At 33.8% G+C, this 26896-nt stretch overlaps 1 protein-coding gene across 2 annotated transcripts in view; it reads right to left on the reverse strand.

The window, feature by feature from the left end:
• Positions 1-224: 224 nt before the first annotated feature.
• Positions 225-26896, reverse strand: part of LOC136032393 (sodium channel protein Nach-like) — a 107461-nt gene continuing 80789 nt past the window's right edge. The window contains exons 7-8 of one of the 2 annotated variants that reach the window (XM_065712704.1): positions 3046-3137; positions 225-461 (exon numbers count right to left, since the gene is read on the reverse strand). In XM_065712704.1, coding sequence (XP_065568776.1) covers positions 370-461; positions 3046-3137 — 184 coding nt within the window. In that variant the 3' untranslated portion in view covers positions 225-369. The remainder of the gene's footprint in view (positions 462-3045; positions 3138-26896) is intronic. The other variant, XM_065712703.1, reaches the window with a different exon arrangement.

Genomic DNA, 26896 nt, shown 5'->3' on the forward strand with positions numbered 1-26896 from the left:
AATTGTGGCAAAGAGTCAAACTTTAACATAAAGAGCGAGGGATTGCGGAGGGGACAACCCATTTCATATACGGAGTAATTTCTGGTCGTTTTAAGTTTTAATGTCGCTCCTTACTTTCAGCTAAAAAAATTATTTTTTTTTAATTTAATTAATAGTAGGAGCAGTTTACAGAAATAATAGGTACGCTATATATGCTGTAGAACGACTTGGAAACACAAAGAAACAGCAGAGTTAAACTGGGCCAGAAAATTAAATAATATCTACGTGTATTTGTGAAGTTATCATAGACAGAAACATTTGATATGGAGTCAGCTAAGGGCTTCAGTGTTATTTTTCTAGCTGACTCGTCATCCAGTTGACTTGAACACGCTATTGCCTTTTCTTAATGAATAAATATAAGCATTCGAAGACACTGATTATACTGAATCCACAGCTAAGACTTAGTAGACCTCCAACAGAGGCTGAAAATGAAGATAAAAGTTAATCTGGTGATAGAAAATTCAGTAGCTAGTATAACCTGGATCTTACGCACATTATTAACACATTATTTTTTTCTGAGATTTAGTTTAAAGGCTATTCATAGATGGTTCTATAATCTGCTTCAAATGATGGAAGGCAAAAGAAAATTCAAAAAAAGAATACCGTCTTTCCGATGAAACTAACAAGTGCTTAAATGTGCTGTGTAAACTTCGAAAGGAATTGCTCATCTTTAGCGGTCTATTCGAAACTTAATAAATAGATTAAATGGATATAAGATTAGACAATTGTTGCTCTGTAATTCCAAAAGGAATGGATTTAAAAGAATCAGTCCGCAAATGGTAAATTGTAATACTAGAGCATTAAAACTAAGTTAATTACCCCAAATATCATAATTTTGAATGAATGTAGGATAATTGGTGAAGTATAGCTGCAGACAGAATGAAAGTTCCACTCACTCTGTAAAAATATTTTTTGAAAAATGTGCATTCTACATTTTGTGCATTAACTACATTTGTTGCTCATAAATTCTTTCAGCAAAGTGATATAAAACCTAAGAGTAAAGAGTAGTGGGCTAAGGAAGAATCAGTCCTCCTCAAAGACGAAATAGCTTCTGATCGTTCTAAGTTTAAAAAAGGTAATCAGATTAACGACGCTTCTTGACTATAAGGTCCCTGCGTCGTCCATGTATAGTGTTGCTACAGCAAGGTTCGATCAGTGGGTCCCGTTTTACCAATCTAAGCTCAAACCCACTGCACCACCACAAGACGTTTTAACTTTTAATGTGATTCTAAACATTCTTTTTAAAATTCCCATAGGCGCTCTTAGTATCAAATATTTTGATAGACATTAGAAAAAAGTGTTCTGCCCTTCCCTCTCAGCCTTGCACAACATTTTAAATATCCTTGTCATTCCTCCCATCGCCCTCCTTTCTCCAACAGTACCTGAATATTTTAACTTCATACCCTGAGCTGTTTTTAAGATATTACTGATCGTCCTTTTTGATAACCTAGACGCACATACTATGTTTCGAAAAAACACTTCCAAGTAATAGTTAGAAGTCAATTGACCCCTCTGCCTCAAAAACCTTGCAAGTTTTTAATTAAACCCTAGTTCTTCCAGTGATATTTCAGGTAAGTTGAAAACTTAGGTGTGCATAGCTTCTTTTGATATACTTAGGGATGCTAGTTGGTTCTAGAGAATAACGATGTAAGACTATGCAAATGTTGTCCTAGCGAATAATCCCTAACGGTTTCTTGATGATCAAATTGGCAAGGCCAAACATGGCTGCCTCTTCCACTAATTCCTCTCAGTTAATAAGGATATTTGACATAACTTATGGCTATTATCCCTGGGGAATACGGCATTATGACGATTCCTGAAATACACTTATTAGGCCTATCGGTGTTTCTGAAGTTTTGCAGAAACATTTTTTATATAAAAGAAACAGAAAAACATAAAAATTTCCATCCAATATCTTAGTGGGATGAAGGGGGAGGGATAGTAGCAGAAAAAGCAAGGGACAGAGACTTGTCTCCGATCACTTTCATCTCCATAAAAGAGACAAGAACTATCAAATTTCAAATGATGGAGACCCTGAAATGTTTCCATGACTATCTATTTCCAGACAAGATAACTAGGGGAAAATGTTTGCTGGCCCTTTTCTGGTTCTTTGTGGGATCTCATTTTTGATGAAATGGATTTTTTTAATTTTTCTTTCTGTAATTGGAACTCTTAGCCCAAGGACTTCAGATTAAAAAATCGAACCAATCGGAAAAAGGTTATTGTCCTAGTTTTGAAGAGACAGTGCCCCGGGACAATTTTTTGTTACATTATTTTCCTGTCATTCAAGGAATTACAAGTGTAAGTTCAAACTGATTAAGAAAACAGTAATTTCGGGTTATTCCTTTGACCTTGAGCCCCCCCCCCTATCGTGATGTCTGATTTTTCCCCCAGAGTACTATCCTTGAACAGCTTTCATTCAGCTGTCCACCTAAAACTAAACGCGCCCACCTGTTTCCATTATGAAACACTTGTGTAAAATAATTGGAAATTACCAACATTACAGCCCTTGCCTCCTTTTAGGTCTTCATTGTTCTTGGAGACAAATCATTTTTGTTCTTTCAACTATTATGAACAAAATGACTATTCAAAAATTTTACCAGATCTCGTGAGAATTTCGGAAGGTGGGTGGTAAAAAGGTCACAGCAGAGAGGATTGCTTCACAATAAACATTTTCGACTGTCAAAAAGATGTCTAGAAATTGGAATTTCAAATCTAATAGCCCCCTCTAGAGTTTCTACGACCATACATTTCATCCTTCATAACCAAGAAAAAAAAAATACATCGAAGGAATATGGCTCATTACTTAGGGTCCAATCTTTCCGCATTCATACCACCAAATATATCTAATCAACATGCTCAGAACAATCAGAACAGGTTAATAGAGCAAATTCTTCTTTAATTAATTTCTTTCTTTAGAAAACATAGTTAAATAGGAATGTTAAGGAATGATATGGAAGGATATTTACTTTTATAAAACATGCCCTGAGTGTTTTGCAAACTTACATGTAAAGTCCACCCAAGAGTAGCGAATCTGTCTGATATGCTTGTCAAACTCTGGTCTGCCAAAACATATTCTCAGGATAGACAGGTTTGACCTAAAATAGACAAAACTTATTTTAAATTATAATTATCGTCAATTTACTTTTTTCATCGAAAATTTAAAATATTTGATAGCGAATATAAGAAAATATTTAGGTAGGGATCTAAGCAGGGGGCTGGGGGTGCACCTAGGGATGCAAGGTTCCCGAGAAGTTTATTAGATCTGAGTAGTATTCCTCAATATATTCAAGAAAAATTCCCTGCAATGAAATCAAATAAGGGACTAATGCTATCCAATTCTTCCCCTTCACTTCCTTAAAATACCTTTTCAGATCCGGACATGCCATAAAGATGATCAAAACCCTTGCCAAGATTGTCTTGCCTTTATTCCATTTAGGAAAATACCAATAAATGTTTTGTTTTATTTTGCGTTAACTGGCAACGTCGCATAATCCGGGTTGCAGCGATAGCTAGCAACCTAGAAAAAGACGATCACGTCCCACACTAAGATATACAAAAACCCATAACTCCTACAATTAGAGTCAATTAAAAAATGACACAAATAGAGCTGCCTTGTCCAATACCCTTATATAGGAAACTAATTTTCCATTGGCTTGAATAATGTAAAAATTCATTAGCTTGAAAAACAGAAAAAGTGGCTCAAAGCAAAATATTCTGCATCGATGGCATATTTTTTTTTCGTTTTTCCCTTCTCTACAGCTAGCGAGGCACTGGAAAATCTAAAAAGCTGTTTAATGGCTTACTTGAAAAAAAAATTGCTACATCTCATCCCTTTTGTAATCAAAAAAATAAGTTTTCAAAATCGAAGCAATTTTTTACGAAAAATTTCATTTTTATATACACTATAGTACAACACTATAGTGGCAATGGTTATTAAATCACCTTGCATATGAAGATAAAAATGGTATTTTTAACATAATCAAAAGTGCGTAGAATATATTTATATAAAATAGGGTAGTTCCTTTAGGGTTTTAACAAAAAATCTGATTAGTGAGTGGAAATTGGAGAAACTCCTTATAAGTAAGATAATTTTACTTCACGGATCGCTAAGCTATCATGTAAACTGCAAAATGTTTATTGTGTTTGAGCAATGATTTTATTCTTCTTTAATTTAAACTAGAGAAAATCACGAAAATTTTAATGTTGATCTTGTTTTTTTGATAGGTTCTAACTACTCTACGAATGATTTTGTGGGTATAACATGAAACATAGAATATTCAGGTTGTAGCGGTAGCTAGCAACCTAGTAAGAAACGATCACTTCCCAGAGTAAAAAAAAAAATAACCCACAACTCTTTAAATTAGAGTCCGATCAAAAAACAAAGTACACTATTAGAACCGTCTCGTCCTAAACTCCTAGATTGGAAACTACGGGTTCTTGGCTTGAATAACAAAGAACATATGTCGGCTTGAAAAAACAAGAAAACTGGCTTGAACTACAATATTTTGTATCGACAGTATATTTTTCTCCTTTTTTTTCCTCTGCTCGATTGGCACTGGGAGATCAGAGAGAGCTGTTTAATGGCTCATTGGAAAGGAAATTGATGTATTTAAGAATCTTTAATAATTAAAAAAATATTTTCAAGAACAAAATCTTTTTTACGAAAAACTGCATTTTTGTATAGATTTGTGGTAGCAAATGTTGTCAATATATGGTTGCATTCTTGAACCAAACATTTTTTGGCTTAATTTCTAAGCTGTATATTTCTATAACACAATACTTTTTTGTGTAGAATTTTTTCCTTTTTTTATCTTAGTTTTCAGTTCAGAATCACGGAAATTATTATGTAAAATTATTATTTTATAAACTGCATAACAATTTTGTGATGGTCTTTAAAACTAGAAAACCATTGAAAATTTTGAAATAAATTTTGATTGACTATAGCTTAGAAGCTACTTGCTTCAGAGTAAATGACAGTCTCTAAAATCTATATATCTATCTATCTATCTATATATATAAAAATAAGTTGTCTGTCTGTGGATGTGTGGATGGATGTGTGGATGGATGTGTCAGGTGACGTCACCTGAAAAAACTGGATTAGGTGACGTCAAAACTGAAAAAACTAAAAAAAGGCAAAAACTACAAAAAAAACTAAAAACTAATAAAAAAAATAAAAAAGCTAAAAAACTAAAAAAACTATAAAGGTAAAAACCAATAAAAAACTAAAAAAAAAACTGAAAAAACTAAAAAAAGGCAAAAACTACAAAAAAAAACTAAAAACTAATAAAAAAAGTAAAAAAGCTAAAAAACTAAAAAAACTAAAAAAACTAAAAAAAGGTAAAAAACTAAAAAAAATAAAAAATAAAAAAAAACTAAAAAAAAGGAAAAAACTGAAAAATAAGCTAAAATAAAGGTAAAAACCAATAAAAAACTAAAAAAAAAAAGGAAAAAACTAATAAATGACGACACTCAAAGAGAAAGCGACCAGGACAAAAAACTAAAAAAAAAGGCAAAAACTACAAAAAAACTAAAAACTAATAAAAAAAATAAAAAAGCTAAAAAACTAAAAAAACTAAAAAAAGGTAAAAAACTAAAAAAACTAAAAACTAAAAAAAAACTAAAAAAGGTAAAAACTAAAAGAACTAAAAAAGAAAAAAATAAATGACGACACTCAAAGAGAAAGCGACCAGGACAAAAGGAATGTTCGATTAGCAATCAACAAAGCACCGGGACACAGGGAGTATAAATGACGACCAGGACACAAGTAAAAAAAAAAATTAACAAAACTAAAAAGAAGGTAAAAACTACAAAAAAACTAAAAAGAAAAAAAAACTAAAAACTAATAAAAAAACTATAAAATCTAAAAATCTAAATAAACTAAAAAAGAAAAAAAAAGGAAAAAAATAAAGGAGAAAAACAAAACTAAAAAACGAATGTATATACAGACCGGTACACCGGGATACAAATGACGACCGGGACACAGGGAATATAAATAACGACCGGGACACAGGGACACAACTACAACGGGGACACCGGGGGAAACAGGGGGATATAAATGACGACCGGGACAAAAAAACTAAAAAGAAATAAAAACTAAAAACTAATAAAAAAAACTAAAAAATCTAAAAATCTAAATAAGCTAAAAAAGAAAAAAAAAGGAAAAAAATAAAGGAGAAAAACAAAACTAAAAAACGAATGTATATACAGACCGGGACACCGGGATACAAATGATGACCGGGACCCGGGACACAGGGAATATAAATGACGACCGGGACACAGGGACACAACTACAACGGGGACACCGGGGGAAACAGGGGGATAACCTGACAATCTATTTATATGCAAAGACAATGGGACAGCAAAGAATGTTGTATATTCGCAAGTTTTACGTAGTTAAAACCATATATATATATATATATCTATATTCACAGGTGGGACATAGGGACACAACTACAATGGCGCGTAACTATTATGGCGCGTAACGACTTACGCGCGCGGGGGGGCTTGGGGGGGGGCGCGAAGCGCCCCCACCAACTAGGTGTTGGGGTGGCGCGAAGCGCCACCCCAACAGCTAGTATATATATAAAATCAAGTTCAATTTATGCCTACTTTCAAAGTAAAAGGGCAAATTTATCATAGAGCAGGGTTCCTTCTACCATTCTCAGGCGAGAATCATAAATTTTTACAATTGTACTTCATCAGTGATAGAAATTCTGAATTGAATACACGTTGCGAAACTTCTCCCAACGTTGAAAGGACAATCGTTCCCCAATTGCAACATCTTTTCGACGAAAATACGCATAAAATTGTTATTTCCGCTGACAAAACGCCTCCTCTCCAACATGTGCGTAGATACAATGCTCCAACTATCGACGAAGTGGCAATCGTTATGGTCGGTGATCAGTTTTTACCTCGAGATATTATTCTTCATAAGCGAAAGGCTCAGTTGGTAAGAATTGCTGAAACTTATCGATGCTACGATGCCATACAATATCCTATCATTTTTTGGGATGGAGTTGACGGCTATAACTTTAATATTAAATTGACGAATCCAGCCACAAACAAAGAAATGAATAAGAAATACAGTACAATGCATTATTATTCCTATAGACAAATGATTCGGCAGGATGAAGACAATTATATTTTTAAATGCCGTCAATTGTTTCACCAATACATCGTTGATATGTATGCAAAAATTGAATCAGAACGTTTGCTATATATCCGTCTGAATCAGACCAAGCTCCGCTCTGAACAATACATTCATTTGCGAGATGCAGTTGTAAATGACGGTAATACCACAAACGTTGGAAGATTAACGATTTTACCTTCGTCATATGCTGGCAGTCCCCGTCATATGCAGGAATATGCTCAAGAAGCTATTGCGTATGTTCGTCTCTATGGTCGTCCAGATTTATTATTACATTTACATGTAATCAATCTTGGGACGAGATGCAGCAGCTTTTACTTCAAAGACAATCGGCGGTTCATAGACATGACATTACGGCACGTGTCTTCCGGCAAAAGTTGAAATCACTGATAAACTACATAGTAAAACTTGAAGTATTTGGGTCAGTGCGACGCTGGATGTACTCAGTGGAATGGCAAAAACGAGGTTTGCCACACGCACATATACTAATCTGGCTATATAATAAAATTACTTCTAACGAAATTGATGATGTGATTTCCGCTGAAATACCTGATGAAAATGTCGATAAGGGGCTATATGATATTGTTGTAAAAAAATGATACATGGACCTTGCGGTACACTGAACGAAAATTCACCATGCATGGCGAAAGGAAGTTGCACAAAGCAATATCCTCGACTTTTAGTATCCAACACAATTACTGGCAATGATGGTTACCCACAATATAGAAGAAGATCTACTGAAGATGGCGGTAAAACAGCAATAATAAAAAAGCGTAACGGTACCACCATCGAAATAGATAACCAGTGGGTTGTTCTATGTTCCCCATTATTATCAAAAACATTTAATGCACACATAAACGTTGAATACTGTAACTCCGTAAAGGCAATCAAATACATATGTAAATACGTCAACAAAGGCAGTGACATGGCAGTTTTTGGCTTTCAGCCCGAAATCAAAGATATCGACGAAATCGTACAATATCAGGCTGGAAGATACATAAGCAGTAATGAAGCTGTTTGGCGAATTCTTTCATTTCCGATACATGAACGTAGTCCAGCTGTTGTTCACTTAGCGGTACATTTACAGAATGGTCAACGTCTTTATTTTTCGGAATCCAACTTGCAGCAAAGAGCCCTGAATCCACCGGATACAAAGTTAACTGCTTTCTTTTCGCTATGCAAAAATGATTCTTTTGCAAAAAAACTGCTGTATACTGAAGTGCCTTCGTATTACACGTGGAATACTAAAAATAAAGTATTTGAACGTCGAAAACAGGGTAAGTCAGTCGACGGCCAACCTACCAACTTCAAAGGTACCACGATAGGAAGACTCTACACTGTTCACCCCAATCAACATAAATGCTTCTTTCTACGCCTGCTTTTGGTGAATGTACCCGGTCCGACGTCCTTTGAGTATTTGAAAACTGTAAACGGTACTATCCATGACACTTACCGTAGTGCTTGTCAAGCTCTGAATTTATTGAACAATGACCAACACTGGGATAACTGCATCAATGACGCGTGCGAAACGTCAACTCCAAGTCAAATTCGTGCATTGTTTAGCATCATACTAACAACTTGCTCTCCATCAGCTCCTACAGAGTTATGGGAAAAATATAAATCAAAAATGTCCGAAGATGTACTCCATCGAAAACGGTTAGAGACGTCAGATATGACTTTTGATTTTACATCTGATTTTTATAACTACACTTTAGTTATTATAGAAGATTTGTGCGTATGTATGGCAAACAAACCTCTTCAGGATTTGGGAATGCCTTCACCTAATCATACCGCTGCTGTTTCGACATGTTTAGAATTGGATCGTGAACAAAGTTAAAGTACGAGTGATCTATTGTCGTATGTACAAAATAACATTTCCAAGTTAACGTTGGAACAAAAATACATTTATGATACGATAATGCATTGTGTCGATAACAACGTTGGAGAAATTTTCTTTTTGGATGCGCCAGGAGGTACTGGTAAAACGTTTGTGATAAAACTGATTCTGGCATCAATTCGATCAGAAAATGATATAGCGTTGGCAATTGCGTCGTCCGGAATAGCCGCAACGTTGCTGCCTGGTAGAAGAACTGCTCATTCCGATTTGAAATTTCCTCTGAATTTGCATTCTACAGAAACTCCCACGCGCAATATTTCCAAATCATCTGGTATGGGTAAAGTACTGCAGCAATGCAAACTTATTATTTGGGACGAGTGCACAATGGCACACAAAAAATTGCTCGAGGCTCTGGATCAATGTTTGAAAGATTAGCGAGGGAATTCGAAACCCTTTTGCAGCACATTAATATTGCTTGCGGGAGATTTCAGGCAAACATCTATATATATAAAAATAAGTTGTCTGTCTGTCATGTCTGTTACACTTTGTCTGTTACGCCAGATTATATCTTCTATATATATAAAAGAAAACAAACTAGAATGTAAAAACTGGAAATTGCATAAATATTTCGAAATATTTTGACAATAGATTAAAGTAATTCGAAAAAAGAAAAATGGTAAAAAACTAAAAAAAAACTAAAAAGAAAAAACTAAAAAAAATTAAAAAATTAAAAAAATTAAAAAAAAGAAAAAATCTAAAAAGAAAAAACGTAAAAAGATAAAAAAGATAAAAAACTAAAAAGAGAAAAAAACTAAAAAAATCTAAAAAACTAAAAAAAGAAAAAAACTAAAAAAACTAGGAACTGCACAAATATTTCAACATATTTTGATAATAGATTAAAGTAATTCGAAAACCTTAAAACAGATACCCCAAATTTTGAGGTTTAATATAAATTGTTGGAGCTTTAGCATGCTTGGCACGTAATGATTTTTCCAAGTGTCAATGTTTGAATGAACATTGACAAATTGAAGAAAACAAATCAATAAAAAAGAAAAAAAATAAGAAAAGAAAAAACTAAAAAAGAAAAAAAACTAAAAAAGAAACTGTATCTATATATATAAAAATAAGTTGAATATATGCATGTTTGTTTGTTTGTGGGTTTGCATTTGACGTCATTATGAGTATATAAGGCTTTGTATATGACGTCATTATAAGATAACACTACAGACCGGGACACCGGGACACAAATGACGACCGAGACACAGGGAATATAAATGACGACCGGGACACTCAAAGAAAAATTACAGACCGGGACACCGGGACACAAATGACGACCGGAACACCGGGACAGAGGGAATATAAATGACGACCGGGACACTCAAACAGAAATTACAGACTGGGATACCTGGCACAAATGACGACCGGGACACAGTGGATATAAATGACGACCAGGACACAGGGACACAACTACAAAGGGGACGCCGGGGGCACAGGGGGATATATAAATGACGACGGGGGCACAGGGAATGTTCGATTAGCAATTACCATCATCAAAGCTCACGGGCAATCGTTAGAAAAATGCGGTATAGATCTGAATAGGGATTGTTTTCCCATAGACAATTATTATGTTGCATGTTCAAGAGTTGGTAAACCTGACAATCTATTTATATGGACAGACAATGGGACAGCAAAGAATGTTGTATATTCGCAAGTTTTACGTAGTTCAAAATATATATAGTTATATCTATCTATATTCACAGGTGGGACACAGGGACACAACTACAATCGCGCGTAACTAATATGGTGCGTAACGACTTACGCACGCGCGGTGGCTTGGGGGGCGCAAAGCGCCCCCACCAACAAAGTGTTGGGGTGGCATGAAGCGCCACCCCAACAGCTAGTTTTTATATATATAGATAAGTTGAATGTATTTTTGTGTTGAGGGTTTGCATATGACGTCTGAAAAATAAAGAAGAAAAAGAAAACAAACTAAAATGTAAAAACTGTGAATTGCGTAAATATTTCGAAATATTTTGACAATAGATTAAAGTAATTCGAAAACCTTAAAACAGATGCTTAAAATTTTGAGTTTTATTATAAATTGTTGAGCTTCAGCAAGCTTGGCACGTGAAGAGGAATTTTTAGTATAGATCTTAAAATGACAGAAGAAACAGCTGAAATTCCCAGTAAAAACTGGGAATTGTACAAATATTTCGAAATAATTTGACAATAGATTAAAGTAATTCGAAAACCTTAAAACAGATACTTAAAATTTTGAGGTTTATTATAAATTGTTGAGCTTTAGCAAGCTTGGCACGTCAAGAGGAATGTTTAGTATAGATCTTAAAATGACAGAAGAAAAAGCCGAGGAAGCTGCTCAAATAGTTGATTCAAAGAAAAATTTTAGTATAAATCCTACAATGGCAGAGGAAACAGCCGAGGAATCTGCTCAAAGGGTTAATGCCAAAAGGCTTGCGGCTAAAGAACGCAAAACCGCGCAGTTAGATGAGAATCCACCTGGACAGCGAGAGTCAAAACGCATCAAAACTGAAAATGATAGCGATGATGATTGGGTTTGGGATTTTGACTTTGATAAGGTCATCAATGCCTTCCAGATTTTAGTTAAAAAACAAAGGTTCGGCGATACGTATTTCATAGTGATGCTGAAAAATAAAGAAGAAAAAGAAAACTGAAAAAAGAAAAAAGGTAAAATATATATATATATATATATATATATATATATATATATATATATATATACTAGCTGTTGGGGTGGCGCTTCGCGCCACCCCAACACCTAGTTGGTGGGGGCGCTTCGCGCCCCCCCCCAAGCCCCCCCGCGCGCGTAAGTCGTTACGCGCCATATTAGTTACGCGCCATATTAGTTACGCGCCATTGTAGTTGTGTCCCTGTGTCCCACCTGTGAATATAGATAGATTTATATATGTGTTTCAAACTACGTAAAAATTGCGAATATACAACATTCTTGGCTTTCCCATTGTCTGTCCATATACAAAGCCGTATGTACTAATAATGACGTCATATGCAAACGTTCTTTTTACAAACAAACAAACATGCATACACACAACTCGTTTTTATATAGATAGATAGATAGATAGATACAATACAAATTAACTACGTAAAACTTGTGAATATACAACAGTCTGTTCCGAAATACAACTAACTTCGTAAAACTTGAGAATATACAACATTCTTCGCTGTCCAATTCTCGCTGCATATAAATAGATTGTCAGGTTTACCGACCCTCGAACATGCAACGTACAATTGTCCATGGGAAAAACAATCAGTATTAAGATCAATACCACATTTTTCTAATGATTGACCTTGAGCTTTGTTAATGGTGATTGCAAATGCTAATCGAATTGGGAATTGCAATCTTTTAAATTGAAAAGGCAGATCTGTTGGAATCATGGGAATGCGAGGAATAAGAACAGCCTCACCCTCAAAAGGCCCTGTCAGGATTGTGGCCTCTATTAGGTTTTCCATTGTTTTTTTTACGGCAAGTCGAGTGCCATTGCAAAGCTTTGGTGGGTTTATGTTACGTAACAATATTATTGGTACGCCTATTTTTAGTTGTAGCACGTGTGGTGGAAACCCTGAAAGATCTATGGAATTTAAAAATTCAGATGGATAATTAACCGCTTCATTTGGTTCCAAAACTGTGTCGACTGACTTGTAAAGGACTGCCTGGTCTTGAATCTTGGTCAAAACAATATTGTTGATTTCATGGACGTCTATATTCTTGGGTGCGAGAATCGCTCTTTCACTTAGCCATTTATTATTTTTATAATTTTTTAGAATATTCGGAAATATATTTTCAATCAATTCATTTTTGGACGTCACTAAATTACAGAAATCAGCAGGTAGTTGTATACGTCCTGAAATTGAGTCTACTGGGAGCTTTCCGTTTCCCATTGCTAGCAATTGATCTGAAAATGTTTGACCAGAGTCATCGTTTTGCAATCGGACACGCATATTTGTAGTTAATTTTAATGTTTTTACGTGTGCCCATAAATTAGAATTTTTCAGGCAAGCATTCATTTCGTCTGCAGGAGTTGATCTAGGTATTATAGGTAATGTTTGCCTGAAATCTCCTGCAAGCAATATTAATGTGCTGCCAAAGGGTTTCGAATTCCCTCTTAAATCTTTCAAGCATTGATCCAGAGCCTCGAGCGATTTTTTGTGTGCCATTGTGCACTCATCCCAAATAATAAGTTTGCATTGCTGCAATACTTTACCCATCCCAGATGATTTGGAAATATTGCACGTGGGAGTTTCTGTAGAATGCAAGTTCAGAGGCAATTTCAAAGCGGAATGAGCAGTTCTTCCACCAGGCAGCAATGTTGCGGCTATTCCGGACGACGCAATTGCCAACGCTATATCATTTTTAGATCGAATTGATGCCAGAATCAGTTTTATCACAAACGTTTTACCAGTACCTCCTGGCGCATCCAAAAAGAAAATTTCTCCAACGTTGTTATCGACACAATGCATTATCGTATCATAAATGTCTTTTTGTTCCGACGTTAACTTGGAAATGTTATTTTGTACATACGACAATAGATCACTCGTACTGTAACTTTGTTCACGATCCAATTCTACACATGTCGAAACAGCAGCGATACGGTTAGGTGAAGGCATTCCCAAACCCTGAAGAGGTTTGTTTGCCATACTTATGCAAATATCTTCTATAACAACTAAAGTGTAGTTATAAATTTCTGGTGTAAAATCAAAAGTCATGTCTGGAGTCTCTAACTGTTTTCGATGAAGTATATCTTCGGACATTTTTGACTTATATTTTTCCCATAACTCTGTAGGAGCTGATGGAGAGCAAGTTGTTAAAATGATGCCAAACAATGCACGAATTTGACTTGGGGTTGACGTTTCGCACGCGTCATTGATGCAGTTATCCCAGTGTTGGTCATTCTCCAATAAATTCAGAGCTTGGCATGCACTACGGTAAGTGTCATGTATAGTACCATTTACAGTCCTCAAATACTCAAAGGATGTCGGACCGGGTACATTCACCAAAAGCAGGCGTAGAAAGAAGCATTCATGTTGATTGGGGTGAACGGTGTAGAGTCTTCCTATCGTGGTATCTTTGAAGATGGTAGGTTGGCCGTCGACTGACTTACCCTGTTTTCGACGTTCAAATACTTTATTTTTAGTATTCCACGTGTAATACGAAGGCACTTCAGTATACAGCAGTTTTTTCGCAAAAGAATCATTTTTGCAAAGCGAAAAAAAAGCTGTTAATGTTGTATCCGGTGGATTCAGGACTCTTTGTTGCACGTTGGTTTCCGTGAAATAAACACGTTGACCATTCTGTAAATGTACCGCTAAGTGAACAACAGCTGGACTACGTTCATGTATCGGAAATGAAAGAATTCGCCAAACAGCTTCATTACTGCTTATGTATCTTCCAGCCTGATATTCTACGATTTCATCGAAATCTTTGATTTCGGACTGCAAGCCAAAAACTGCCATGTCACTGCCTTTGTTGACGTATTTACATATATATTTTATTGCCTTTACGGAGTTACAGTATTCAACGTTTATATGTGCATTAAATGTTTTGGATAATAAAGGGGAATATGGAACAACCCACTGGTTATCTACTTCGATGGTGGTACCGTTACGCTTCTTTATCATTGCTGTTTTACCGCCATCTTCAGTAGATCTTCTTCTATATTGTGGGTAACCATCATTGCCAGTAATTGTTGTGGGTACTAAAAGTCGAGGATATTGCTTTGTGCACCTTCCTTTGGCCATGCATGGTGAATTTTCGTTCAGTGCACCGCAAGGTCCATGTATCATATTTTTTACAATAATATCATGTAACCCCTTATCGACATTTTTATCAGGTATTTCAGCGGAAATCACATCATCAATTTCGTTTGAAGTAATTTTTTTATGTAGCCAGATTAGTATATGTGCGTGTGGCAAACCTCGTTTTTGCCATTCCACTGAGTACATCCAGCATCGCACTGACCCAAACACTTCATGTTTTACAAGGTAGTTTATCAGTGATTTCAACTTTTGCCGGAAGACACGTGCCGTAATGTCATGCCTATGAACCGCCGATTGTCCTTGAAGTAAAAGCTGCAGTATCTCGTCCCAAGATTGATTACATGTAAATGTAATAAATAAATCTGGACGACCATAGAGACGAACATACGCAATAGCATCTTGAGCATATTCATGCATATGACGTGGACTGCCAGCATATGACGAAGGTAAAATTGTTAATCTTCCAACGTTTGTGGTATTACCGTCATTTATAACTGCATCTCGCAAATGAATGTATTGTTCAGAGCGGAGCTTGGTCTGATTCAGGCGGATATATAGCAAACGTTCTGATTCAATTTTTGCATACATATCCACGACAAATTGGTGAAACAATTCACGGCATTTTAAAATATAATTTTCTTCATCCTGCCGAGTCATTAGTCTATAGGAATAATAATGCATTGCACTGCATTTCTTATTCATTTCTTTGTTAGTGGCTGGATTCATCAATTTAATATTAAAGTGATAGCCGTCGGCTCCATCCCAAAAAATGATAGGATATTGTAGGGCATCGTAGCATCGATGAGTTTCAGCAATTCTTAACAACTGGGCGTTTCGCTTATGTAGAATAATATCTCGAGGTAAAAACTGATCACCGACCATAACGATTGCCACTTCGTCGATAGTCGGAGCATTGTATCTACGCACATGTTGGCCAGGAGGCGTTTTGTCAGCGGAAATAACAATTTTATGAGTATCAGTAGGCATCAAATCGATGGCTGTTTTGAACAGACGCACTAAATTATTATTTTCGTGGAAAAGATGTTGCAATTGGGAAACGATTGTCCTTTCAACGTTGGGAGAAATTTCGCAACGTGCATTCAATTCAGAATTTCTATCACTGATGAAGTACAATTGTAAAAATTTATGATTCTCGCCTAATAATGGTAGAAGGGACCCTGCTTTATGATAAATTTGCCCTTTTACTTTGAAAGTAGACATAAATTGATCTGGATTTTCGATTTGGGCTCCAAACGACGTCATTTGGAAACATGAGTTGTATTGTCTGATTTTTGACAAAAAACGCTTAGATTCTGACGTAGTTCCAGTAAGGAAAGTCTTCAATGGCTCTGGTGGTGCAGCCAATAGAGGAAGTTTAACTTTTCCTGAGGCGCAACACATTCCCATTGTTTCACCATTGAATTTCAAGGCCTTGCAATAGGGACAAATTTTAGACATTGTCCCGATTTGAACACAGCTACTCAAGCTATAATCATCGACTGGGTTGTACCTGAATGCCAGGCGATAACTTTCAGATTGCTCTGATTCCTCGGCACGCTTTCTTTTCTTACTTTCTCTATCAGCAGCAAGCCTGATTTCCTGCTGGTCTTTTGATTCCTCGGCCCGCCTTCTTTTTTCACATTCTCTTTTAGCAGCAAGTCTGCTTCTGCGTTGCTCTGGTAGTTCCTCGGCATGCTTTCTTTTTTCACTTTCTCTTTTAGCAGCAAGTCTGCTTTCGCGTTGCTCTGGTAGTTCCTCGGCATGCTTTCTTTTTTCACATTCTCTTTTAGCAGCAAGTCTGCTTCTGCGTTGCTCTGGTAGTTCCTCGGCATGCTTTCTTTTTTCACATTCTCTTTTAGCAGCAAGTCTGCTTCTGCGTTGCTCTGGTAGTTCCTCGGCATGCTTTCTTTTTTCACTTTCTCTTTTAGCAGCAAGTCTGCTTTCGCGTTGCTCTGGTAGTTCCTCGGCACGCTTTCTTTTCTGACTTTCTCTATCACCAGCAAGTTTTCTGGCATAGACTCTTTGAGCATCTTCATCAGTCATTATAAACTTAAGCATTAATAGAATTCTACACGAACATCCGTCTTATATAACTTGAATGACGTCACGCCTTCAAAGCAAAAATGATGCCTTCAAAGCAGAAATGATGGCAGCTAATTTCATGACGTCAGCCGAAACATGACGGCGAACATATGTCTTATATAACTTGAATGACGTCACCTTCAAAGCAAAAATGACGGCAACTAATTTCATGACGTCAGCCGAAACATGACGTCACCTGACACATCCATCCACACATCCACAGACAACTTATTTTTATATATATAGAAGATATATATATATATATCTATATATATAAAAATAAGTTGTCTGTGTGTGGATCTGTGGATGGATCAGGTGACGTCATGTTTGTCCGCATATGACGTCTGAATTATTTCAAACTAATACAAAAGAAGAAAAAAACTAAAAAAGGTAAAAACTACAAAAAAAAACTAAAAAGAAAAAAAAACTAAAAAGCTAAAAAACTAAAAAAAAACTAAAAAAAGGTAAAAATCTAATAACTAAAAAAAAACTGAAAAAAATAAAAAAAGGCAAAAACTAGAAAAAAAATAAAAACTAATAAAAAAACTAAAAAAGCTAAAAAACTAAAAAAACTAAAAAAAACTAAAAAAAAGGTAAAAAACTAAAAAAAACTAAAAACTAAAAAAGAAAAAAAACTAAAAAAAGAAAAAAACTGAAAATCTATATATATAAAAATAAGTTGTCTGTGTGTGGATCTGTGGATGGATCAGGTGACGTCATGTTTGTCCGCATATGACGTCTGAATTATTTCACACTAATACAAAAGAAGAAAAAAACTAAAAAAGGTAAAAACTACAAAAAAAACTAAAAAGAAAAAAAAACTAAAAAGCTAAAAAACTAAAAAAAAAACTAAAAAAAGGTAAAAATCTAATAACTAAAAAAAAACTGAAAAAAATAAAAAAAGGCAAAAACTAGAAAAAAAAATAAAAACTAATAAAAAAACTAAAAAAGCTAAAAAACTAAAAAAACTAAAAAAAAAACTAAAAAAAGGTAAAAAACTAAAAAAAACTAAAAACTAAAAAAGAAAAAAACTAAAAAAAAGGAAAAAACTGAAAAATAAAAGAGAAAAAGAAAACTAAAAAAATATGAATAAATATATATAAAAATAAGTTGTTTTCTGGGTTTTGTCTGTCTGTCTGTCTGTCGAGTGACGTCGTGTTTGTCCGCATATGACGTCTGAATTATTTCACACTAATACAAAAGAAGAAAAAAAACTAAAAAAGGTAAAAACTACAAACAAAACTAAAAAGAAAAAAACTAAAAAAGCTAAAAAACTAAAAAAAACTAAAAAAAGGTAAAAAACAAAAAACTAAAAAAAACTGAAAAAACTAAAAAAAGGCAAAAACTAAAAAAAAAACTAAAAACTAATAAAAAAACTAAAAAAGCTAAAAAACTAAAAAAACTAAAAAAACTAAAAAAAGGTAAAAAACTAAAAAAAACTAAAAACTAAAAAAGAAAAAACTAAAAAAAAGGAAAAATCTGAAAAATAAGAGAAAAAGAAAACTAAAAAAATATTAATAAAAATGTTTTTACGTGTGCCCATAAATTAGAATTTTTCAGGCAAGCATTCATTTCGTCTGCAGGAGTTGATCTAGGTATTATAGGTAAGTTGTCTGTGTGTGGATCTGTGGATGGATCAGGTGACGTCATGTTTGTCCGCTTATGACGTCTGAATTATTTCACACTAATACAAAAGAAGAAAAAAACTAAAAAAGGTAAAAACTACAAAAAAAACTAAAAAGAAAAAAAAACTAAAAAGCTAAAAAACTAAAAAAAACTAAAAAAAGGTAAAAATCTAATAACTAAAAAAAAAAACTGAAAAAAATAAAAAAAGGCAAAAACTAGAAAAAAAATAAAAACTAATAAAAAAACTGAAAAAGCTAAAAAACTAAAAAAACTAAAAAAACTAAAAAAAGGTAAAAAACTAAAAAAAACTAAAAACTAAAAAAGAAAAAAACTAAAAAAAAGGAAAAAACTGAAAAATAAAAGAGAAAAAGAAAACTAAAGAAATATGAATAAATATATATAAAAATAAGTTGTTTTCTGGGTTATGTCTGTCTGTCTGTCTGTCGAGTGACGTCGTGTTTGTCCGCATATGACGTCTGAATTATTTCACACTAATACAAAAGAAGAAGAAAAACTAAAAAAGGTAAAAACTACAAAAAAAAACTAAAAAGAAAAAAACTAAAAAAGTTAAAAAACTAAAAAAAACTAAAAAAAAAGGTAAAAAACAAAAAACTAAAAAAAACTGAAAAAACTAAAAAAAGGCAAAAACTAAAAAAAACAAACTAAAAACTAATAAAAAAACTAAAAAAGCTAAAAAACTAAAAAAACTAAAAAAACTAAAAAAAGGTAAAAAACTAAAAAAAAACTAAAAACTAAAAAAGAAAAAACTAAAAAAAAGGAAAAAACTGAAAAATAAGAGAAAAAGAAAACTAAAAAAATATTAATAAATATAAAAAATATAAATATAATATAAATTAGCAATCAACAAAGCACCGAGACACAAATGACGACCGGGACACAGGGAGTATAAATTACGACCAGGACATAAGTAAAAAAAAAAAAACTAAAAAAACTAAAAAAATTGTAAAAACTACAAAAAAACTAAAAACTAATAAAAAAACTAAAAAATCTAAAAATCTAAATAAACTAAAAAAGAAAAAAAAGAAAAAAGGAAAAAAATAAAGGAGAAAAACAAAACTAAAAAACGAATGTATATACAGACCGGGACACCGGGATACTAATGACGACCGGGACACAGGGAATATAAATGACGACCGGGACACAGGGACACAACTACAATGGGGACGCCGGGGGGCACAGGGGGATATAAATGACGACCGGGACACCGGGACACAAGGAATATAAATGACGCCCGGGACACTCAAAGAGAAATCACAGACTGGAACACCGGGACACAAATGACGACCGGGACACAGGGAATATAAATGACGACCGGGACACAGGGACATAACTGCAAAGGGGACGCCGGGGTGCACAGGGGGATATATAAATGACGATGGCGACTCAGGGAATTGTCGATTAGCAATCACCATCAACAAAGCTCAAGGGCAATCATTAGAATCATGAGGTATAGATCTGAATACGGATTGTTTTCCCATGGACCATTATATGTTGCATGTTCAAGAGTCGGTAAACCTGAAAATCTATTTATATGCACAGACAATGGGACAGCAAAGAATGTTGTATATTCGCAAGTTTTACGTAGTTAAAAACATATATATATATATATATACACAACTACAATGGCGCGTAACTAATATGGCGCGTAACGACTTACGCGCGCGGGGGGGCTTGGGGGGGGGGGGCGAAGCGCCCCCACCAACTAGGTGTTGGGGTGGCGCGAAGCGCCACCCCAACAGCTAGTATATATATATATATATATCTATATATATAAAAATAAGTTGTCTGTGGATGGATGGATGGATGGATGTGTGGATGGATGTGTCAGGTGACGTCACCTGAAAAAACTGGATTAGGTGACGTCAAAACTGAAAAAACTAAAAAAAGGCAAAAACTACAAAAAAAACTAATAAAAAAAATAAAAAAGCTAAAAAACTAAAAAAAACTATAAAGGTAAAAACCAATAAAAAACTAAAAAAAAAACTGAAAAAACTAAAAAAAGGCAAAAACTACAAAAAAAAACTAAAAACTAATAAAAAAAGTAAAAAAGCTAAAAAACTAAAAAAACTAAAAAAACTAAAAAAAGGTAAAAAACTAAAAAAAATAAAAAATAAAAAAAAACTAAAAAAAAGGAAAAAACTGAAAAATAAGCTAAAATAAAGGTAAAAACCAATAAAAAACTAAAAAAAAAAGGAAAAAACTAATAAATGACGACACTCAAAGAGAAAGCGACCAGGACAAAAAACTAAAAAAAAAGGCAAAAACTACAAAAAAACTAAAAACTAATAAAAAAAATAAAAAAGCTAAAAAACTAAAAAAACTAAAAAAAGGTAAAAAACTAAAAAAACTAAAAACTAAAAAAAAACTAAAAAAGGTAAAAACTAAAAGAACTAAAAAAGAAAAAAATAAATGACGACACTCAAAGAGAAAGCGACCAGGACAAAAGGAATGTTCGATTAGCAATCAACAAAGCACCGGGACACAGGGAGTATAAATGACGACCAGGACACAAGTAAAAAAAAAAATTAACAAAACTAAAAAGAAGGTAAAAACTACAAAAAAACTAAAAAGAAAAAAAAACTAAAAACTAATAAAAAAACTAAAAAATCTAAAAATCTAAATAAACTAAAAAAGAAAAAAAAAGGAAAAAAATAAAGGAGAAAAACAAAACTAAAAAACGAATGTATATACAGACCGGTACACCGGGATACAAATGACGACCGGGACACAGGGAATATAAATAACGACCGGGACACAGGGACACAACTACAACGGGGACACCGGGGGAAACAGGGGGATATAAATGACGACCGGGACAAAAAAACTAAAAAGAAATAAAAACTAAAAACTAATAAAAAAAACTAAAAAATCTAAAAATCTAAATAAGCTAAAAAAGAAAAAAAAAGGAAAAAAATAAAGGAGAAAAACAAAACTAAAAAACGAATGTATATACAGACCGGGACACCGGGATACAAATGATGACCGGGACCCGGGACACAGGGAATATAAATGACGACCGGGACACAGGGACACAACTACAACGGGGACACCGGGGGAAACAGGGGGATAACCTGACAATCTATTTATATGCAAAGACAATGGGACAGCAAAGAATGTTGTATATTCGCAAGTTTTACGTAGTTAAAACCATATATATATATATATATCTATATTCACAGGTGGGACATAGGGACACAACTACAATGGCGCGTAACTATTATGGCGCGTAACGACTTACGCGCGCGGGGGGGCTTGGGGGGGCGCGAAGCGCCCCCACCAACTAGGTGTTGGGGTGGCGCGAAGCGCCACCCCAACAGCTAGTATATATATATATATAGATATATATAAATAAGTTGTTTGTGTTTTATGTCTGTTACACTATGTCTGTTACGCCAGATTATATCTTCTATATATATATGAAAATAAGTTGTATTTATTTTTGTGTTGAGGGTTTGCATATGACGTCTGAAAAAATAAAGAAGAAAAAGAAAAAAAAAGCTAAAATGTAAAAACTTGGAATTGGATAAATATTTCGAAATATTTTTACAATAGATTAAAGTAATTCGAAAACCTTAAAACAGATACTTAAAATTTTGAGGTTTATTATAAATTGTTGAGCCTTAGCAAAGTTGGCACGTGAAGAAGAATTTTTAGTATAGATCTTAAAACGACAGAAGAAACAGTCGAGAAAGCTGCTCAAATAGTTAATTCAAAGAGAAATTTTATATAAATCCTACAATGGCAGAAGAAACAGCCGAGGAATCTGTTCAAAGGGTCAATGCCAAAAGGCTTGCAGCTAAAGAACGGAAAACCGCGCAGTTAGATGAAAATCCACCTGGACAGCGAGAGTCAAAACGTATCAAAACTGAAAATGATAGCGATGATGATCGGGTTTGGGATTTTGACTTGGATAAAGTCATCAATGCCTACCAGATTTTAGTTAAAAAAAACAAAGGTTCGGCGATATGTATTTCATAGTGACGCTGAAAAATAAAGAAGAAAAAGAAAACTGAAAAAAGAAAAAAAGGTAAAAAACTAAAAAGAAAAAAACTAAAAAAAAATTAAAAAAAATAAAAAAGAAAAAACTAGAAATGACGGGACACCGGGACAGAGGGAATATAAATGACGACTGGGACACTCAAAGAAAGATTACAGACTGGGATACCGGGACACAAATGACGACCGGGACACAGGGAATATAAATGACGACCAGGACACAAGGACACAACTACAACGGGGACGCCGGGGGCACAGGGGGATATATAAATGACGACGTGGGAATGTTTAATTAGCAATCATCATCAACAAAGCTCAAGGGCAATCGTTATAAAAATGCGGTATAGATCTGAATAAGGATTTTTTTCCCATGGACAATTATTATGTTGCATGTTCAAGAGTTGGTAAACCTGACAATCTATTTATATGGACAGACAATGGGACAGCAAAGAATGTCGTATATTTGCATGTTTTACCTATTTAAAAATCTATATATATAAAAATAAGTTGTCTGTCTGTTATGTCTGTTACACTATGTCTGTTACGCCAGATTATATCTTCTACATATATAAAAATAAGTTGTATGTATTTATGTGTTGAGGGTTTGCATATGACGTCTGAAAAATAAAGAAGAAAAAGAAAACTGAAAAAAGAAAAATGGTAATAAACTAAAAAAAAAACTAAAAAGAAAAAACTAAAAAAAACTAAAAAATTAAAAAAATTAAAAAAAGAAAAAACCTAAAAAGAAAAAATGTAAAAAAATAAAAAAATAAAAAGGTAAAAAACCAAAAAGAAAAAAAAACTAAAAAAAGCTAAAAAACTAAAAAAAAACTGGGAATTGCACAAATGTTTCAATATATTTTGACAAAAGATTAAGGTAATTCGGAAACCTTAAAACAGATACCCAAAACTTTGAGGTTTATTAAAAATTGTTGGAGCTTTAGCTTGCTTGGCACGTAAAGATTTTTCCAAGTGTCAATGTTAGAATGAACATTGACAAATTGAAGAAAACAAATCAATAAAAAGACGAAACTTAAAAAAGAAAAAACTAAAAAAAGAAAAAAACTAAGAAAAGAAAAAACTAAAAAAGAAAAAAAACTGAAAAAGAAACTGTATCTATATATATATAAATAAGTTGTATATATGTAGGTTTGTTTGTTTGTAGGTTTGCATTTGACGTCATTATAAGTATATAAAGTTTTGTATATGACGTCTTATAATGACATCATAATAACGTACATACAATAAATTGTCAAGACAACAGTAAGTTGTCTGTGGGTTATGTCTGTTACATTATGTCTGTTACGCCAGATTATATCTTCTACATATATAAAAAAAAGGTGTATGTATTTTTGTGTTGAGGGTTTGCATATGACATCTGAAAAATAAAGAAGAAAAAGAAAACTGAAAAAAGAAAAATGGTGAAAAACTAAAAAAAAATTAAAAAAAGAAAAAACCTAAAAAGAAAAAAATGTAAAACAAATAAAAAAATAAAAAGGTAAAAAACTAAAAAGAAAAAAAAACTAAAAAAAGCTAAAAAACTAAAAAAAGAAAAAACTAAAAAAAACTGGGAATTGCACAAATATTTCAATATATTTTGACAAAAGATTAAGATAATTCGAAAACCTTAAAAACAAATACCCAAAATTTTATGGTTTATTATAAATTGTTGGAGCTTTAGCTTGCTTGGCACGTAAAGATTTTTCCAAGTGTCAATGTTAGAATAAACATTAACAAATTGAAGAAAACAAATCAATAAAAAGAAGAAACTTAAAGAAAAAAAAAGAAAAAAAACTAAGAAAAGAAAAAACTAAAAAAGAAAAAAACTGAAAAAGAAACTGTATCTATCTATATATATATAAAAATAAGTTGTCTGTCTGTGTGTCTGTCTGTGGATCAGGTGACGTCATGTTTCTGTGTCGGCTGACGTCATGAAGTTAGTTGTCGTCATTTTTGCTATGACGGTGACGTCATTAAAGATATTTAAGACATATATGTTCACGTAGAAATCTATTAATGTTTAAGTTTAAAATGACTGATGAACTTACAATGGCAAAAGCCGATGAAGATGCTCAAAGAATCTATGCCAAAAAACTTGCTGCTGATAGAGAAAGTCAGAAAAGAAAGCGTGCCGAGGAATCAAAAGAACAGCAAGGAAACAGGCTTGAGGCTAAAGAACGCAAAACCGCGCAGTTAGATGAAGATCCACCTGGACAGCGAGAGTCAAAACATATCAAAACTGAAAATGATAGCGATGATGATTGGGTTTGGGATTTTGACTCGGATAAGGTCATCAATGCCTACCAGATTTTAGTTAAAAAAACAAAGGTTCGGCGATATGTATTTCATAGTGAAGCTAAAAAATAAAGAAGAAAAAGAAAACTGAAAAAAGAAAAAATGTAAAAAACTAAAAAATACTAAAAAGAAAAAACACTCAAAGAGAAATTACAGACCGGGACACAAATGACGACCGGGACAGAGGGAATATAAATAACGACGGGACACTCAAAGAGAAATTACAGACTGGGATACCGGGACACAAATGACGACCGGGACACAGGGAATATAAATGACGACCAGGACACAGGTATTTAAGAATATCGTTCAAAGACAAATTTTTAATTGTAAGAAGACCGTTGAAACAGAAATTTGTAATTGTAAAATGACTGAAGAACCTACAATGGCAACGGTACCACCATCGAAGTAGATAACCAGTGGGTTGTTCCATATTCCCCATTAGTGCGAAACGTCAACCCCAAGTCAAATTCGTGCATTGTTTGGCATCATTTTAACAACTTGCTCTCCATCAGCTCCTACAGAGTTATGGGAAAAATATAAGTCAAAAATGTCCGAAGATATACTCCATCGAAAACAGTTAGAGACTGTCATCATTATGTCATCATATTTTACATCAGAAATTTATAACTACACTTTAATTATTATAGAAGATTTGTGCGTACGTATGGCAAACAAACCTCTTCAGGATTTGGGAATGCCTTCACCTAACCGTATCGCTGCTGTTTCGACATGTGTAGAATTGGATCGTGAAAAAAGTTACAGTACGAATGATCTATTGTCGTATGTACAAAATAACATTTCCAAGTTAACATCGGAACAAAAAGACATTTATGATACGATAGACTAAATTTCAGGACGTATACAACTACCTGCTGATTTCTGTAATTTAGTGACGTCCAAAAATGAATTGATTGAAAAAGTATTTCCGAATATTCTAAAAAATTATAAAAATAATAAATGGTTAAGTGAAAGAGCGATTCTCGCACCCAAAAATATAGACGTCCACGAAATCAACAATATTGTTTTGACCAAGATTCGAGGCCAGGCAGTCCTTTACAAGTCAGTCGACACAGTTTTGGAACCAAATGAAGCGGTTAATTATCCATCTGAATTTTTAAATTCCATAGATCTTTCAGGGTTTCCACCACACGTGCTACAACTAAAAATAGGCGTACCAATAATACTTTTGAGAAATATCAACCCACCGAAGCTTTGCAATGGCACGCGACTTGCCGTAAAAAAAACAATGGAAAACCTAATAGAGGCCACAATCTTGACAGGGCCTTTTGAGAGTGAGGCTGTTCTTATTCCTCGCATTCCCATGATTCCAACGGATCTGCCTTTTCAATTTAAAAGATTGCAATTCCCAATTCGATTAGCATTTGCAATCACCATTAACAAAGCTGAAGGTCAATCATTAGAAAAATGTGGTATAGATCTTAATACTGATTGTTTTTCCCATGGACAATTGTGCGTTGCATGTTCGAGGGTCGGTAAACCTGACAATCTATTTATATGCAGCGACAATTGGACAGCAAAAAATGTTGTATATTCGCAAGTTTTACGCAGTTAATTTGTATTGTATCTACCTATCTATCTATCTATATAAAAACGAGTTGTGTGTATGCATGTTTGTTTGTTTGTAAAAAGAGCGTTTGCATATGACGTCATTATTAGTACATACGGCTTTGTATATGCACAGACAATGGGAAAGCCAATAATGTTGTATATTCGCAATTTTTACGTAGTTTAACTCCTGCAGACGAAATGAATGCTTGCCTGAAAAATTCTAATTTATGGGCACACGTAAAAATATTAAAATTAACTACAAATATGCGTGTCCGATTGCAAAACGATGACTCTGGTCAAACATTTTCAGATCAATTGCTGGCAATTGGAAACGGAAAGCTCCCAGTAGTGGGAAAGCCAAAAATGTTGTATATTCGCAATTTTTACGTAGTTTGAAACACATATATAAATCTATCTATATTCACAGGTGGGACACAGGGACACAACTACAATGGCGCGTAACTAAT

This window comes from Artemia franciscana, chromosome 10 (genome assembly GCF_032884065.1).
Source record: "Artemia franciscana chromosome 10, ASM3288406v1, whole genome shotgun sequence".
In the NCBI taxonomy this organism is placed as follows: Eukaryota; Metazoa; Arthropoda; class Branchiopoda; order Anostraca; family Artemiidae; genus Artemia; species Artemia franciscana.